At 42.8% G+C, this 16,646-nt stretch overlaps 1 protein-coding gene across 1 annotated transcript; it reads right to left on the bottom strand.

The window, feature by feature from the left end:
* Window positions 1-5,638: 5,638 nt before the first annotated feature.
* ccka (cholecystokinin a) lies at window positions 5,639-12,235 on the bottom strand. Its single transcript, XM_041851826.2, has 3 exons — window positions 11,961-12,235; window positions 10,742-11,002; window positions 5,639-6,073 (listed from the first exon to the last, which is right to left on the bottom strand). Exons 2-3 carry the CDS (start codon window positions 10,998-11,000, stop codon window positions 5,934-5,936), a joined length of 399 nt encoding a protein of 132 aa, XP_041707760.2. The 5' UTR covers window positions 11,001-11,002; window positions 11,961-12,235; the 3' UTR covers window positions 5,639-5,933.
* Window positions 12,236-16,646: the final 4,411 nt, after the last annotated feature.

A 16,646-nucleotide genomic window follows, 5' to 3' on the forward strand; every position in this document is an offset into this window, starting at 1 on the left:
CTTCTTTCTCTCTCTCTCTCTCTCTTCTGCTTCTCTTTCTCTCTCTGTGTCTCTCTCTCTTTCTCTCTCTGTGTCTCTCTCTCTTTCTCTCTCTTTGTCTCTCTCCTTACAACTCTCAGTAAATAGTACCATGATGTATTATTCTTTCTGTTTCTGATTGGCCAGGCAGATCGGTAGGCTGAAGAACATGTACTGTAGCACCTGTTATCTGTTTAGAAAAAGGAGCGGTTCCAAGCCCAGGTAAACTCATTTTAAAAATCTCTTTTTTTTATTCCCAGGTCTAAACGTATACATGTAGACAAAAAAAACATTATCTTCCTGTTAATTAGCCAATGAGTGGCAAGCAGTACCAACGAACGCACCTTAAGTGGTATTTAAGGGTTTTCAGTGGCATCCATGACAATATGCACATAACTAAAACCTTTATTGAGGAAATGAAATGTTGGAGGTACGGTATGCAAACCACTAGCTAGCACAATACTGGGCAACAACACATCATGTTATTCACCTCAAAGTTTTATCAAAATAAAGACTGGGAAGGAGCCACACTTGAAGCTAAGAGGGATGCATGAATGTTTGCCGTGAATGAATAGGCTATGGTTTGAACTTGAAAACAAAATCACTTTATTGTAACAGACCAACATGATTTATAGACGTTTGTGTGCAGTGCGAGTATGTGAACTTGTGTGTATAAAGTTGTTGAAAGATTGACCTATAGGCCTAGATAGTCTAAGAAAGACTTGAGTCATTTGGTTAAAGTGATAATCAGATATACAGGACATTTCAACCAGAGCCCACTAACTGCTGTCTCCCAATACAAAACCAGTGTACGAGAGTTCTCTGGGAGGGACGCCATAATTATACAAGTTTGAATTGTTTTTCTTTGTGATAAAAAGCTTTGGTGGCTGAACTGTTAGCTTTAAACTAAAGCCACTGTACTGTAAATGAAGTTGTGAAACGCAGAGACGGAGGGATACGTCCTAGTGCCTCATACTTTACATAGTTTCATTGTTGTTTGACTGACTGACCTGTCTGTCCATTGTGTGGTCTGCCTTCCTCTAATAGATTCCACCCTGGTATGAGCAGTTTAACTACAAATGTGTTTTGAGGATATCCTCCTCGTAGGGGTTTTAACTTGAACTGCAGAGAAGATGAGATATCGTTAGATCTTGGATATCTGTATTTTGAGAGAGCTGCAGTGTATGTGTTGAAATGATGAAGACACACCTGTTATTTATCATTTACTTCTGACAAAAGTAGAGATTTGTCCTCGCTGACATTGTGTGTAACCTGAATATCTTTTGAATGTATTGATTAACAGCAGAAAATATTATGTCCATATGTCTATGTTGATTTAAATGATGGGTTTTACTGCATTTCAACCACAAAGGGAACTATTATTATAGTACTTGTACATTGTAAATGGTATGTATGCAATGAATTTAGCCATGTTAACTATTTTTTTAATAAACTAGAATATATATATATAAGGGACAAAAATGTTGTTCAGGCAATGAAGTGGTCAGAACACTGGTCTAAAAACAAGCTGGGTTTTTGTGTTCTGGATTTTCAAGAGCACCTATTTGCAGAAAAGGTGTATCAATAAAACAATTGATATGACCTGCTTGCTTTCATGTCTTTTATTTATCCATCTATTTATTGTTGGTTGGAGTTCACTAAAGACAAAGTAATAACACAATGCTTGGAGCACTAATCATTTAAAGTCAGGATAATGAACAATTTTTTAAGAAATGTACTTGACAACAGTAGCGTACATACTGTTTCACCATACTGGTGCCCACACAGCCATATGAGGACAATATGGACCTAGCTACAGCACGTGTTCACATGTGAAAGATCTTGGCCTCCGTTTCATGCAATTAGATGACTATTTGAGCATTTCAGCATTGTTGGAACAAAGTGCATTGTGTTGAGGGTCTATTACGGCAGACGAGCAGCAGAAATAAACCCACTACTCATTCAGCTGGCAATGTTCCCCTAAGTGCTCTTTCAGTGCCTTTTTCTCCATGTTCAAGGAAGTCCTCTCTTTTGTTCGTAATGAGTGGGCACATATGGCATGATCACACCACGGGGAAAAACAATCCACTTGATATTCATAAATGGAGAGAACGTAACTGGTAGCCTCGAGGTTAAAGCGTTGGGCCAGTAACCGAAAGGTTGTTGGTTCGAATAACGGAGCCGACAAGGTGAGAAGAATTATCTGCCACTGTGCCCTTGAACAAGGCACTTACCCCTAATTGCTCTAGGGGCGCTGTACAATGACAACCCTGGCCAGGATCCCACTCCCTGCAGGTGTCTTAGGGGGAGTTGGGATATGCAACAACAAAAAAACATCTCCATTACCCACTTGTGTGTAACAGGACAAATACAAGCACCCCCCCAAATTAATTAATTATTTATGTAAATTTGCATTATTATAAGGTCGTTCAATTAAATATGCTGGAGCTGTCATTCTGTTCAACCTGTTCACATTTTCTTTGTTATATTTTTGATGTCTTACAAACCGACTGATGATCAAATTGACCTTTGACTTACAGTACCAGTCAAAAGTTTGGACACACCTACTCTTCTACATTGTAGAATAATAGTGAAGACATCAAAACTATGAAATAACACATATGGAATCATGTAGTAACCAAAAATGTGTTAAACACATCAAAATATATTTATATTTGAGATTCTTCAAAGTAGCCACCCTTTGTCTTGATGACAGCTTTGCACACTCTTGGCACTCTCTCAACCAGCTTCATGAGGTAGTCACCTAGAATGCATTTCAAATAACAGGTGTGCCTTCTTAAGTTAATTTGTGGAATTTATTTCCTTCTTAATGCATTTGAGCCAATTCGTTGTGTTGTGACAAGGTAGGGGGGGGTATACAGAATATAGCCCTATTTGGTAAAAGACCAAGTCCATATTATGGCAAGAACAGCTCAAATAAGCAAAGAGAAACGACAGTCCATCATTACTTAAAGACATGAAGGTCAGTCAATACGGAACATTTCAAGAACTTTTAAAGTTTGTTCAAGTGCATTCGCAAAAAACATCAAGCGCTATGATGAAACTGGCTCTCATGAGGACCGCCACAAGAATGGAAGACCCAGAGTTACCTCTGCTGCAGAGGATAAGTTCAATAGAGTTACCAGTCTCAGAAATTGCAGCCCAAATAAATGCTTCAGAGAGTTCAAGTAACAGACACATCTCAACATCAACTGTTCAGAGGGGACTGTGAATCAGGCCTTCATGGTTGATTTGCTGCAAAGAAACCACTACTAAAGGACACCAATAAGAAGAAGAGACCTGCTTGGGCCAAGAAACATGAGCAATGGACATTAGACCGGTGGAAATTTGTCCTTTGGTCTGGAGTCCAAATTGGAGATTTTTGGTTCCAACCGCCGTGTCTTTGTGAGACGTGGTGTGGGTGAACGGATAATCTCTGCATGTGTATTTCCCACTGTAAAGCATGGAGGAGGAGGTGTTATGGTGTGGGGGTGCTTTGCTGGTGACATTGTATGTGATTTATTTAGAATTCAAGGCACACTTAACCAGCATGGCTACCGCAGCATTCTGCAGCGATACGCCATCCCATCTGGTGTGAGCTTAGTGGGACTATCATTTGTTTTTCAACAGGACAATGACCCAACATACCTCCAGGCTATGTAAGGGCTATTTTACCAAGAAGGAGAGTGATGGAGTGCTGCATCAGATGACCTGGCCTCCACAATCCCCTGACCTCAACCCAATTGAGATGGTTTGGGATGAGTCGGACAGCAGAGTGAAGGAAAAGCAGCCAACAAGTGCTCAGCATATGTGGGAACCCCTTTAAGACTGTTGGAAAATAATTCCAGGTGAAGCTGGTTGAGAGAATGCCAAGAGTGTGCAAAGCTGTCATCAAGGCAAAGGGTGGATATTTGAAGAATCTCAAATATAAAATATATTTTGATTTGTTTAACACTTTTTTGGTTACTACATGATTACATATGTGTTATTTCGTAGTTTTGATGTCTTCAGTATTATTCTACAATGTAGAAAATAGTAAAAAATAAAGAAAAACCATTGAATGAGTAGGTGTGTCCAAACTTTTGACTGTTACTGTACATTTATCGTAGTTTTCAAAAGACAATGTTGATGCGAAAACATTTTTGATTGACATACCTACTGAAATGATTAATCCTTTTTGTGCTCTACACAAGTTTTCAAAAATGTTTAATGGTCCTACATAATCTGCAGTAGCCTAAATCCCCCGTACCTGCCATCTCTCTCTAGGTCTGTCAAATCACTGTCTCCCTGTGGGGCCTCACCATCACCAGTTCAACCTTCTAACATCTCATTGAGCCTAATGTGGACCCAGCAGTCAGCCACGGTCTGTTGTAAATGGGCAACAATACATGTAATTTCCCCAGCAGCAGCAGACATTTCATGTTTTTCTGTATTTTATTGCAATGCTTTATTGTGCAACAGATCCCTCCCTACTCCCACCTCATCCTCCACCTCCCCTCATCCTCTCCTCCTCCCCTCATCCTCCACCTCCCCTCATCCTCTCCTCCTCCCCTCATCCTCCACCTCCCCTCATCCTCTCCTCCTCCCCTCATCCTCCCCTCATCCTCCTCCTCCCCTCATCCTCCACCTCCCCTCATCCTCTCCTCCTCCCCTCATCCTCCACCTCCCCTCATCCTCTCCTCCTCCCCTCCTTCTCCCCTCATCCCCTCATCCTCCCCTCATCCTCATCCTCCACCTCCCATTATCCTCTCCTCCTCCCCTCCTTCTCCCCTCATCCTCCGCCTCCGCCTCCCCTCATCCTCCTCCTCTCCTCATCCCCTCATCCTCCCCTCATCCTCTCCTCCCCCTCCCCTTCGCCTCCCCTCCTGCCTCCCATCCCACAACAAACACCTGTCACAGATAATTAAATCAGCTCATTGAGGGACACCTGTGCTAGCATTAGTGCAGCTCTAGCCAAGCTTTATGCTCACAACAGTGCAATCCAAGCCATGCCATTGTCTCTCCAGTACACCCAAGTGGTACTCCATCCAATATTTGTTAAGCTGCGTGCGTTGTCTGATGTAAAAACCCAAGCTTTATTTGTCTCCTCTGTGTTCTGGTTTTTCTATTTAGTGACTGAGATGTGATATTGCCTCTGTTATTGCCGCTACAATCACCCCCTAAGGCCGTGTGTCTGAAAAAGTAGATTTTGGAGGACGGCTCGTTAAGAAAAATGCTCTTGCTCTTTAATGCAGTCAGAGTGATGTGCTCGGCTGCTGTAGGTACAGTGGGTCTATAAGAAGACAATATGCTCAGGGAGGTATAACTTTCAGACCTAAATTTCATTAAGTGCTGCTAATACACCCACTGTAGTCTCTCACTGTCTAACCTCTCTGTACCTTCTGCATTAAGAGGAAGATCTTGCTGCAGTGATGACTAGAGCTGTAAACAATGTGTGGCAACTGTGATCCAGCATAATAGGAGAGCAAATATGAGTCAGATGAGCTGTTATCTAACATTATTTGTAAGTGACAAATAGAGCAAGCCGTGAGCCCACTGAATACACTAAACGGCATGGCACTTAGGACTAAAATGAACCCAAGGCCTTAGTGTTTGGAAACACTATGGAAAAGGATGTGTGTGTATTATTCAGGCTTGGTTTATTCTACTACAAAATCTGTCTGATTAGATCTCTCTCTGTTTTAAAGGACATCGGTCTTTGTGTAGGGTACATGTAAGAAAAGCATGAAACTTTTGTTTGTTTTCTTCAAAAATCTGTATACGTACTGTATATATATATTGCTTCATATCAGTTTTACAAACACATTTACATCAAATACGTCATAATAAATATAGCTTTTGGGGACAATGATTTTTTGTTTTCCAATGATGACATTCTGATAATTGAGATGAATTTAGTAGTGGTGCATCTGTTTCTATGAGGAGTATTCCTCGTACTCCTCTGCACTGCGGCGTCCGAAGTCCATCCAGCCCAGGTAGTCTCTGTCCTTTATCTTGTGGCTGGGACCCGGACCGCTGGCTCTGCTGCTCAGGGACGAGCTCCTCTGGAATGATCCTGGAACCAGAGAATTTGAGTGGTTACATTTCTCCAGCCCAATCCCTCAGCTGTTTACCAAAGAAGTGGCGGTTTTGCATTGTTTGAATCCCAGATTGCCCCTTTAAATACAGAACATTATATTCTAATGTAATTTATGTGTATAATATAAATATTCTAATGTATATGGGTATAATATATATATTTATTCTGTGTGTGTATATATATATATATATATATATTCTAATGTGTGTGTGTGTGTGTGTGTGTGTGTGTATATATTATAATGTACAGTTGGAGTCGGAAGTTTACAACACCATAGCCAAATACATTTAAAAACTCAGTTTTTCACAATTCCTGACATTTAATCCTAGTAAAAATTCCCTGTCTTAGGTTAGTTAGGATCACCACTTTATTTTAAGAATGTGAAATGTCAGAATAATAGTAGCGAGAATTATTTATTTCAGCTTTTATTTCTTTCATCACATTCCCAGTGGGTCAGAAGTTTACATACACTCAATTAGTATTTGGTAGCATTGCCTTTAAATTGTGTAACTTGGGTCAAACGTTGCGGGTAGCCTTCCACAAGCTTCCCACAATAAGTTTGGTGAATTTTGGCCCATTCCTCCTGACAGAGCTGGTGTAACTGAATCAGGTTTGTAGGCCTCCTTGCTCACACACGCTTTTTCAGTTCTGCCCACACATTTTCTATAGGATTGAGGTCAGGGCTTTGTGATGGCCACTCCAATACCTTGATTTTGTTGTCCTTAAGCCATTTTGCAACAACTTTGGAAGTATGCTTGGGGTCATTGTCCATTTGGAAGACCCATTTGCGACCAAGCTTTAACTTCCTGACTGATGTCTTGAGATGTTGCTTCAATATATCCACATAATTGTCCTTCCTCATGATGCCATCTATTTTGTGAAGTGCACCAGTCCCTCCTGCAGCAAAGCACCCCAACAGTATGATGCTGCCACCCCCGTGCTTCACGGTTGGGATGGTGTTCTTCGGCTTGCAAGGACCCCCTTTTTCCTCCAAACATAACGATGGTCATTATGGCCAAACAGTTCTATTTTTGTTTCATCAGACCAGAGGACATTTCTCCAAAAAGTACGATCTTTGTCCCTATGTGCAGTTGCAAACCGTAGTCTGGCTTTTTTATGGTGGTTTTGGAGCAGTGGCTTCTTCCTTGCTGAGCGGCCTTTCAGGTTATGTCGATATAGGACTCGTTTTACTGTGGATATACAGTGGGGGAAAAAAGTATTTAGTCAGCCACCAATTGTGCAAGTTCTCCCACTTAAAAAGATGAGAGAGGCCTGTACTTTTCATCATAGGTACACGTCAACTATGACAGACAAATTGAGGAAAAAAATTCCAGAAAATCACATTGTAGGATTTTTTATGAATGTATTTGCAAATTATGGTGGAAAATAAGTATTTGGTCACCTACAAACAAGCAAGATTTCTGGCTCTCACAGACCTGTAACTTCTTCTCTAAGAGGCTCCTCTGTCCTCCACTCGTTACCTGTATTAATGGCACCTGTTTGAACTTGTTATCAGTATAAAAGACACCTGTCCACAACCTCAAACAGTCACACTCCAAACTCCACTATGGCCAAGACCAAAGAGCTGTCAAAGGACACCAGAAACAAAAGTGTAGACCTGCACCAGGCTGGGAAGACTGAATCTGCAATAGGTAAGCAGCTTGGTTTGAAGAAATCAACTGTGGGAGCAATTATTAGGAAATGGAAGACATACAAGACCACTGATAATCTCCCTCGATCTGGGGCTCCACGCAAGATCTCACCCCGTGGGGTCAAAATGATCACAAGAACGGTGAGCAAAAATCCCGGAACCACACGGGGGGACCTAGTGAATGACCTGCAGAGAGCTGGGACCAAAGTAACAAAGCCTACCATCAGTAACACACTACGCCGCCAGGGACTCAAATCCTGCAGTGCCAGACGTGTCCCCCTGCTTAAGCCAGTACATGTCCAGGCCCGTCTGAAGTTTGCTAGAGTGCATTTGGATGATCCAGAAGAGGATTGGGAGAATGTCATATGGTCAGATGAAACCAAAATATAACTTTTTGGTAAAAACTCAACTCGTCGTGTTTGGAGGACAAAGAATGCAGAGTTGCATCCAAAGAACACCATACCTACTGTGAAGCATGGGGGTGGAAACATCATGCTTTGGGGCTGTTTTTCTGCAAAGGGACCAGGACGACTGATCCGTGTAAAGGAAAGAATGAATGGGGCCATGTATCGTGAGATTTTGAGTGAAAACCTCCTTCCATCAGCAAGGGCATTGAAGATGAAACGTGGCTGGGTCTTTCAGCATGACAATGATCCCAAACACACCGCCCGGGCAACGAAGGAGTGGCTTCGTAAGAAGCATTTCAAGGTCCTGGAGTGGCCTAGCCAGTCTCCAGATCTCAACCCCATAGAAAATCTTTGGAGGGAGTTGAAAGTCCGTGTTGCCCAGCGACAGCCCCAAAACATCACTGCTCTAGAGGAGATCTGCATGGAGGAATGGGCCAAAATACCAGCAACAGTGTGTGAAAACCTTGTGAAGACTTACAGAAAACGTTTGACCTGTGTCATTGCCAACAAAGGGTATATAACAAAGTATTGAGAAACTTTTGTTATTGACCAAATACTTATTTTCCACCATAATTTGCAAATAAATTCATTAAAAATCCTACAATGTGATTTTCTGGATTTTTTTTCTCATTTTGTCTGTCATAGTTGACGTGTACCTATGATGAAAATTACAGGCCTCTCTCATCTTTTTAAGTGGGAGAAATTGCACAATTGGTGGCTGACTAAATACTTTTTTTCCCCACTGTAGATACTTTGTACCTGTTTCCTCCAGCATCTTCACAAGGTCCTTTGCTGTTGTTCTGGGATTGATTTGCACTTTTCACACCAAAGTACGTTTATCTCTAGGAAACAGAACGCATCTCCTTCCTGAGCGGTATGATGACTGCATGGTCCCATGGTGTTTATACTTGCGTACTATTGTTTGTACAGATAAACGTGGTACCTTCAGGCATTTGGAAATTGCTCCCAAGGATGAACCAGACTTGTGGAGGTCTCCAGTTGACTCAAATGATGTCAACTAGGCTATCAGAAGCTTCTAAAGCCATGACATCATTTTCTGGAATTTTCCAAGCTGTTTAAAGGCACAGTCAACTTAGTGTATGTAAACTTCTGACCCACTGGAATTGTGATACAGTGAATTATAAGTGAAATAATCTGTCTGTAAACAATTGTTGGAAAAATGACTTGTGTCATGCACAAAGTAGATGTCCTAACCGACTTGCCAAAACTATAGTTTGTTAACCAGAAATTTGTGGAGTTGTTGAAAAACAAGTTTTAATGACTCCAACCTAAGTGTATGTAAACCTCCGACTTCAACTGTATATATATATTCTAATGTATATATATTCTAATGTATATGGGTATAATGTATATCTCTATGTCTGGAACAGAGACAGACATCACATCATCTGTACTATATCGGGCACTGGAGTCTTTCTGTTGGTTTAAAATGATTATCATTAGATGAAAGAATATAATATAATTATTCCTGGAATGCATCCCGTCCTTCTGACTGATCAGGATCATGATAACACAACTTCTTGATATGTTGGATCAGAACATAACATGGAAAGTGTATTGATGATACATGTTACGTATGGCTGACTAAGACAGTGTTTCTTAACCATTTTTTGTTTCAGGGTTCAGGGAAGACCTATTGGATTGAAACAAAGTAACACTTGTTAATTGACTAAATCAGCGTCAGCTAGCTATCTAATGGAACCATTCAGCAACATCCGCTCAGCATCATCCCAGGGACTGATGCCGGTCAGTCATTAGCAATCCACTGGAGATACTGACTGTTCCATGCTTTGGCATTTACTTCTCTGTTTGTAAATGTTTATTCTTATATGTGTGTAAATGTTCTGGCACTCTTCAGACTAGTTAATGATATCATCTACAAACCGCATTAACCCACACTCAACTTTTGTGGAGGTCCTTTAAAAATGGCAATATATAGCAATTAATTTGATTCTTTATAAAACTCAAAAACTCCAGTTTGAGCAGAGCAGGGCAGGACAACAGCAGCGTGACAAAGCCATCAGTAGATTGTGACAACAGCCAGAGAGATGGATGATGACAGAGGAGGAAGCACGGAGAGAGAGGAAGGATGGGGGGAGGCTTTCTTTCTCTAACGATGTCATGTTTTTTCATCTCTGTTACATGATGAAAACCACTGGAGGGAAGGTCTCCTCTCAGTCTGGATAATTCCCTCTATCGACTATCTCCTCCCTGGCTGTCTGTCTCCTACTGTGGGACTTCTCTTCCCTCTCAGAGGAAAAGTGTTTTTAACTATAGAGATGGGAAAGCTATCAGAGTGGAGATGATGCCAATCCAAAACCCATACAATGTCACTGTCCTGTGCACTACTTTTGATCAGAGCCCTATGTGCCCTGTTCAAAGTAGTGCACTACATAGAGAATAAGGTGCCTTAATAGATGACTTAATAGAATTGGTGACTTAGTTCATGAGTGAGGGATACTGGGATTGTGATAACATACAATCCTAGAATATGACATTTATTCACCTTTAACAATGTTCTATTTTACTTTAATTAACAAACGTTTAACAGATCTTACGTCTTACCTTTCCTGGATACCAATCTTGCCAGTAGTTCACGCAGATTGGTGCGGCTGTCCTCTGCCTCGTCCTCTGCCGGTTTGGAGAAGGGGGTGAGCTGTCCACTGGGGGGCGCTGAGCGGGTGTGGCGTGTGTGTTGGGGAGACATAACGCTGTCGAGCTGGGGGGGCTCAGGCTTGCCCTCATCCTGCGAGTGCGACGGGCGCCCCAAACTGCTGCCAGAGAGCGCAGACAGCAGTACACATACACAGATAACTGCATTCATTGCTGAGGGAGGAGGCACAGAGAGAGAGATTCACATTTAATACAGATCTATGCAGAGGTGTTAATGTTCTCTTTTAATGCTAATCTTTTCTGATGTTCCATCCATCTCTCTCTATCTAATTTTCATGTAAAACGGTAACAATGCCAGCATATGGAATACCTTGTGATATTTTTCTCATGACACAACTGAAACCTTTTTGTTGCATTACTCAGCACAGGGGTAGAAGGAAATTGTCCAAAACAATACATTTTGTTAAAACAAAGTGCCCTTTCCCACTCAATATGGATTGACCATCCATCTAAGTTGTGGGGTAGTAGTACTGATGGATTAGTCTTTCCTGTCGAAATATAATCCTGGAGGAAAGGACCAACACAATTATGCTTCTTCAGCTTCCAGTCAGGAGAATTTACTTTTCTACCTCAAGATGCCTCAGAGCAGAACAAAACAGACTCTTCTCTGTTTAAAGAGCCATGGAAAAGTACTCTCCAGGGTGAAGGAGTCTGTGATTTCACACCACCACACCACCAACGGACTAGTGAATAATTCATGTAGATTCAACAAACAAGAACTCTCTGGGTTGTATAGAATTAAAACAAATCTAGAGGGACGTCAATCAGAAGTAAAGCATCTCCAGCAGCGATAATACACCAGATATTAAACAGGAGTCAGTACACCATCAATTCTCAAACTGTATGTACAGTGAATGAACGTCAATAAATTAATTCAAGACAGATTTCATATGAAAAACACAATTACATCCTCACATAATTGACTGGAACCCAATCTAATTATTCCACTCATTGACCTGAACTTAAACCCAGTACTTCAATTGTAGAGAACCCATTGTTACATGGAATTAGTACCGTGCTCCAAGTGTCCATTAAGCTTATTTACCGATAACCACAGCGAACTCACAGCAGACAAATTAGAAAAATAAATAGCCACGCAAAGTTCTCTTACCTTCAGTCAGTCCACACAGGCTGAGCTCAACAGTCGGAGAGCAGTAGAGGAGAAGAGGAGTAGTGTAGGAAACAGTAGAGGGCGTACAGGCTGAACACACAGAGGGAAACTTCTCCTGAAGGTGCAGGAGTGACCCTTATATACCTGGAGTGGGAGGGCCGGCCCCTTGGTCCCCACAGCGGAGCTTTCGCATCCTGTCGTGTGATTGTGCATCGATGACGCAGTAAAGGGATAGACGCACTCACCGCCTCCCTCAGAGAGGGACAGGGCACCACCCTGGACCCACTACGCTCCCCACGCTCCTCTCTCCTCTACTCTGATGCTGACGCAATAGGGAACAAAAGGGGGAGGGTGTCAAAGGTCATACCAACCAACCCCCACACCCCACTCCCCCCAAAACAAGGAACCCATGGTTGTATTCATTAGAAGAAGAAAAATAGAGTTTCTTATTGGGTATGTTCAGGCATAATCCCTCATAGTTTCAGTCAATTTTTTTCCGTTTGGTTCCTAATGAAGATGACCCAGACGTAAGCCCCTCTCCTAGACCCGTCAGCAGCCTCACCACAGCACCCACATCATCCGCCTCAGTCTCCAGACAGTGATAGGTTAATCCTTCTCCCTCATAAGAGAGGCTGCTGCCTGATTAATATGGGGATGCATGTCTGGCTGTGTGCCTGGGAATGAAACACAAGGCACGATCTCTTAAAGGTCTTTTAAAGTTGTCTAACTGAAGGACATGGAGATAGTTTTTTCTTGATTACATTCATACCACAATAGGTTGGTGGGGAGGACAGGCTCGTGGTAATGGCTAGAGCGGTATATGTGGAATGGTATGAAATACATCTGACACATTGTTTCCATGTGTTTGATGCCATTCCATTCTCTCTGTTCCAGCCATTATTATGAGCCGGCCTCCCCTCAGCAGCCTCCTGTGGTTCTTACACTGTATCGTTAGAGAGTTAAACACTCTTCCTTTTGGTTCTCCTCCTGTCTCGCGTCTCGAATATCTATAATCTGAATTAGTGTCTTTGTTCAATCAAATCCTGTGTCCAGCTTCTACGATTAGTCGAGGAAACACGCTTCCTGTGCTTTGAATTAATATACGGTATTCAGAGTATCTAATAATTCAGATTATATTTAATTTCACACTGTGAACACTATTTTATAGGAATGTAGTTTAATCTTACCATTATACATCCAGACAGTGGTTTTAAATATAGGGTCTTTTAATATTTTAATAATTAACACATTACTCCCAGTTTTTGTAACATTATTTAATGAATTGTTCTTAAGCCAATTGACGTTTCTTAACGAGGGAAATTAGAATACCACTGTACACCAATTAGCTGTCCCATGGGGATCTGTGATTCAATCTCAGATAAAGAGAGGTAGTGGTATATCTAGACTCTCCCTTGTGTTTTTTAAGCATGGTCCTCTATGTAAATGGACTAACATTAGTGATCCAGTGCTCTTCAGAATGTAATCGGCAGGTGGTTGTCCTCTTGGAGTGATATGGCTGTCACACGGAACAAGCTGCCAATCAGCTCTGCACGCACAGAGACCGAGAGAGAACAGACCCGTGTTGTTATAACAACAACAACATGAAGGAGAAAGACAGCATCTAGAAGAACATCAGTAACGTCACTTACACCACTTAAAGAGCTGATACTGCCTGTGTCCCAAATGGCACCCTATTCCCTATATAGTGCACTACTTTTGACCAGGGCCCATAGGACTCTGGTCAAAAGTAGTGCACTATAGGGCAGGGGTATTCAACTCTTACCCTATGAGGTCTGGAGCCTGCTGTTTTTCTGTTCTACCTGATAATTAATTGCACCCACCTGGTGTCCCAGGTCTAAATCAGTCCCTGATTAGAGGGGAAGAATGAAATAAATGCTGTGGAACTGGCTTTGAGGTCCGGAGTTGAGTTTGAGGGCTATAGGGAACAGGATTCCATTTGAGATGCACCCAGACTCTCTGAAGGCAGAGGGGCCAGGTGGGCTATCACTGGCCAGCAGGGGGTCCCCAAACACCCTATCAGATCAGCCTGGCGGAGCTAAGCAGGTCCCCATACACCCTATCAGATCAGCCTGGCAGAGCTAAGCAGGTCCCCATACACCCTATCAGATCAGCCTGGCAGAGATAAGCAGGTCCCCAAACACCCTATCAGATCAGCCTGGCAGAGCTAACCCTATCAGATCAGGCTGGCAGAGCTAAGCAGGTCCCCAAACACCCTATCAGATCAGCCTGGCAGAGTTTAGCAGATCCCCAAACACCCTATCAGATCAGCCTGGCAGAGTTTAGCAGATCCCCAAACACCCTATCAGATCAGCCTGGCAGAGCTTAGCAGGTCCCCAAACACCCTATCAGATCAGCCTGGCAGAGCTAAGCAGGTCCCCAAACACCCTATCAGATCAGCCTGGCAGAGTTTAGCAGATCCCCAAACACCCTATCCGATCAGCCTGGCAGAGTTTAACAGATCCCCAAACACCCTATCAGATCAGCCTGGCAGAGCTTAGCAGGTCCCCAAACACCCTATCAGATCGGCCTGGCAGAGCTAAGCAGGTCCCCAAACACCCTATCAGATCAGGCTGGCAGAGCTAAGCAGGTCCCCAAACACCCTATCAGATCAGCCTGGCAGAGTTTAGCAGATCCCCAAACACCCTATCAGATCAGCCTGGCAGAGCTTAGCAGATCCCCAAACACCCTATCAGATCAGCCTGGCAGAGCGAAGCAGGTCCCCAAACACCCTATCAGATCAGCCTGGCAGAGCTAAGCAGGTCCCCAAACACCCTATCAGATTAGGCTGGCAGAGCTAAGCAGGTCCCCAAACACCCTATCAGATCAGCCTGGCAGAGCTAAGCAGGTCCTCAAACACCCTATCAGATCAGCCTGGCAGAGCTAAGCAGGTCCCCAAACACCCTATCAGATCAGCCTGGCAGAGCCAAGCAGGTCCTCAAACACCCTATCAGATCAGCCTGGCAGAGCTAAGCAGGTCCCCAAACACCCTATCAGATCAGCCTGGCAGAGCTAAGCCAGGGACAATAGGTGGCAAATTAAATGAGGATAAGATAAGAAGTTCCCGGTAAGCTTTGAATTGTTTCCTGGGCACGTTGGCATCAGTTGGCATTTCGTAAGCATATGGAAACCACATGTTTGACTACGTTCCATTTATTCCATTCCAGTCATTACAATGAGCCCATCCTCCTATAGCTTCTCCCATCAGCCTCCACTGGTTGGCATTATCCGTGCACTAACATCCGATAAAGAGAGGTCTCACTCTCAATTCAGAGCTTCCAGCCAAACGTCTGGATGGGTTAGAGTGGGATAAATCTGATCTGATTCCCTTTCAGCAGCAGTGATGAAAACATAGCAGCTAGACAGAGGGTGTGTCCCAAATGACTCCCTATATAGTGCACTGCTTTTGACCAGGGCCCATAAGGCTATGGTCAAAAGTAGTGCACTATCTAGGAAATAGGGTGCCACGTGACGCAGCCACAGAGTTGTCTTGCCCATGATGACTCCATCCCCTTCTCACAACACATTCCCTTCATCATCACCACATCTTCCTCTTCTTTCTTTCTTTGGAAAAAAAGCGGTTGACCCCGTAGGCCGCATCACCTTCCCTTTATATACCCATGTGATTTGTCTCAACAATAGTTTTAAAACGTCAGGTTCTCTCAGAGGCGGGTGAATACTGGGATGCAGTGACATCGGCGACTTGCATCACAGACTGGAGAGTGTGAGCGACTCTGACAAACTGAATGTCATCATTGTTGAATTAGCTGAATGTTATACAGCAGGGGAATTCAAATCCGAGCCTGGAGGTCCCGAGTACTGCTGTTTTTCTGTTCTACCTGATGATTAACTCCATCCAACTGGTGTCCCAGGTCTAAATCAGTCCTTGATTAGAGAGGACAAATTAAAATCAGCAGTGGAACTAGCTCTGAGGTCCAGCATTGAGTTAGTCTGCTATGCTGAATGTTAATTCAGAGTAGCCTACTGCAGCTATTCCTTTCTCCTGTAGTATTTAGCTATAATTGACCTTTTAGTATCCATATGCTTTACAATATTGTAATGAGACCACAGGACAACAATGGAGATGCTCTTGAAACACAACAGATAAAGATAGCTTAATCAATGACCAACGTGGGGGGCATAAACAGTAGAAGTGTTTTGATTCAAAGCTTTGTTAAAATGACAAAGACCGCAGTACATTTTAGCAATGATAAATTGGTTTTATCTTTGTTGTATTGTTACGGTACTTCTGAAAACAACAGCTGGGTGTGTTTCCATCAAAATTATCTTAATAACCAAGTCTTCCCACCTAAATCCCGCAATAGAGAGGATTACACTCATGCAGCTAGAGGTGAGAACCTCCACTTCAATGGCTGACCCTTTAAAAACCTGTACACACGCACACGTTTGTTCATGGAATACTACAGTTAATGTATTTTCCACTGAATTGGCCAGTCTTTCTCTTCCTATAGTTGTGCATGGACAATGTACTGCATAGAACCAAGGCTTGGTCCACAATGAGAAACAAAATAAGCAAATTTGTTAAAGAATTTGGCTGCCATCTTCTCGGTTCACATTATGCAGATACAGATGGAGTTTGCTGATTGCTGATTGCAGTCCAACAGACCTCTACTACAGAGAGCAATTAAGGCTTGGATTTGTCTCTCT

This window comes from Coregonus clupeaformis, chromosome 17, assembly GCF_020615455.1.
Source record: "Coregonus clupeaformis isolate EN_2021a chromosome 17, ASM2061545v1, whole genome shotgun sequence".
NCBI lineage: Eukaryota > Metazoa > Chordata > Actinopteri > Salmoniformes > Salmonidae > Coregonus > Coregonus clupeaformis.

Excerpts from the sequence above, each read along its gene's own strand:
- ccka (XM_041851826.2), bottom strand. The coding sequence starts at position 11,000 with ATGAATGCAGTTATCTGTGTATGTGTACTGCTGTCTGCGCTCTCTGGC. Across the intron at positions 6,074-10,741 it reads AAGATTGGTATCCAGGAAAG|GATCATTCCAGAGGAGCTCG; the intron begins GTAAGACGTAAG and ends CTCTGGTTCCAG.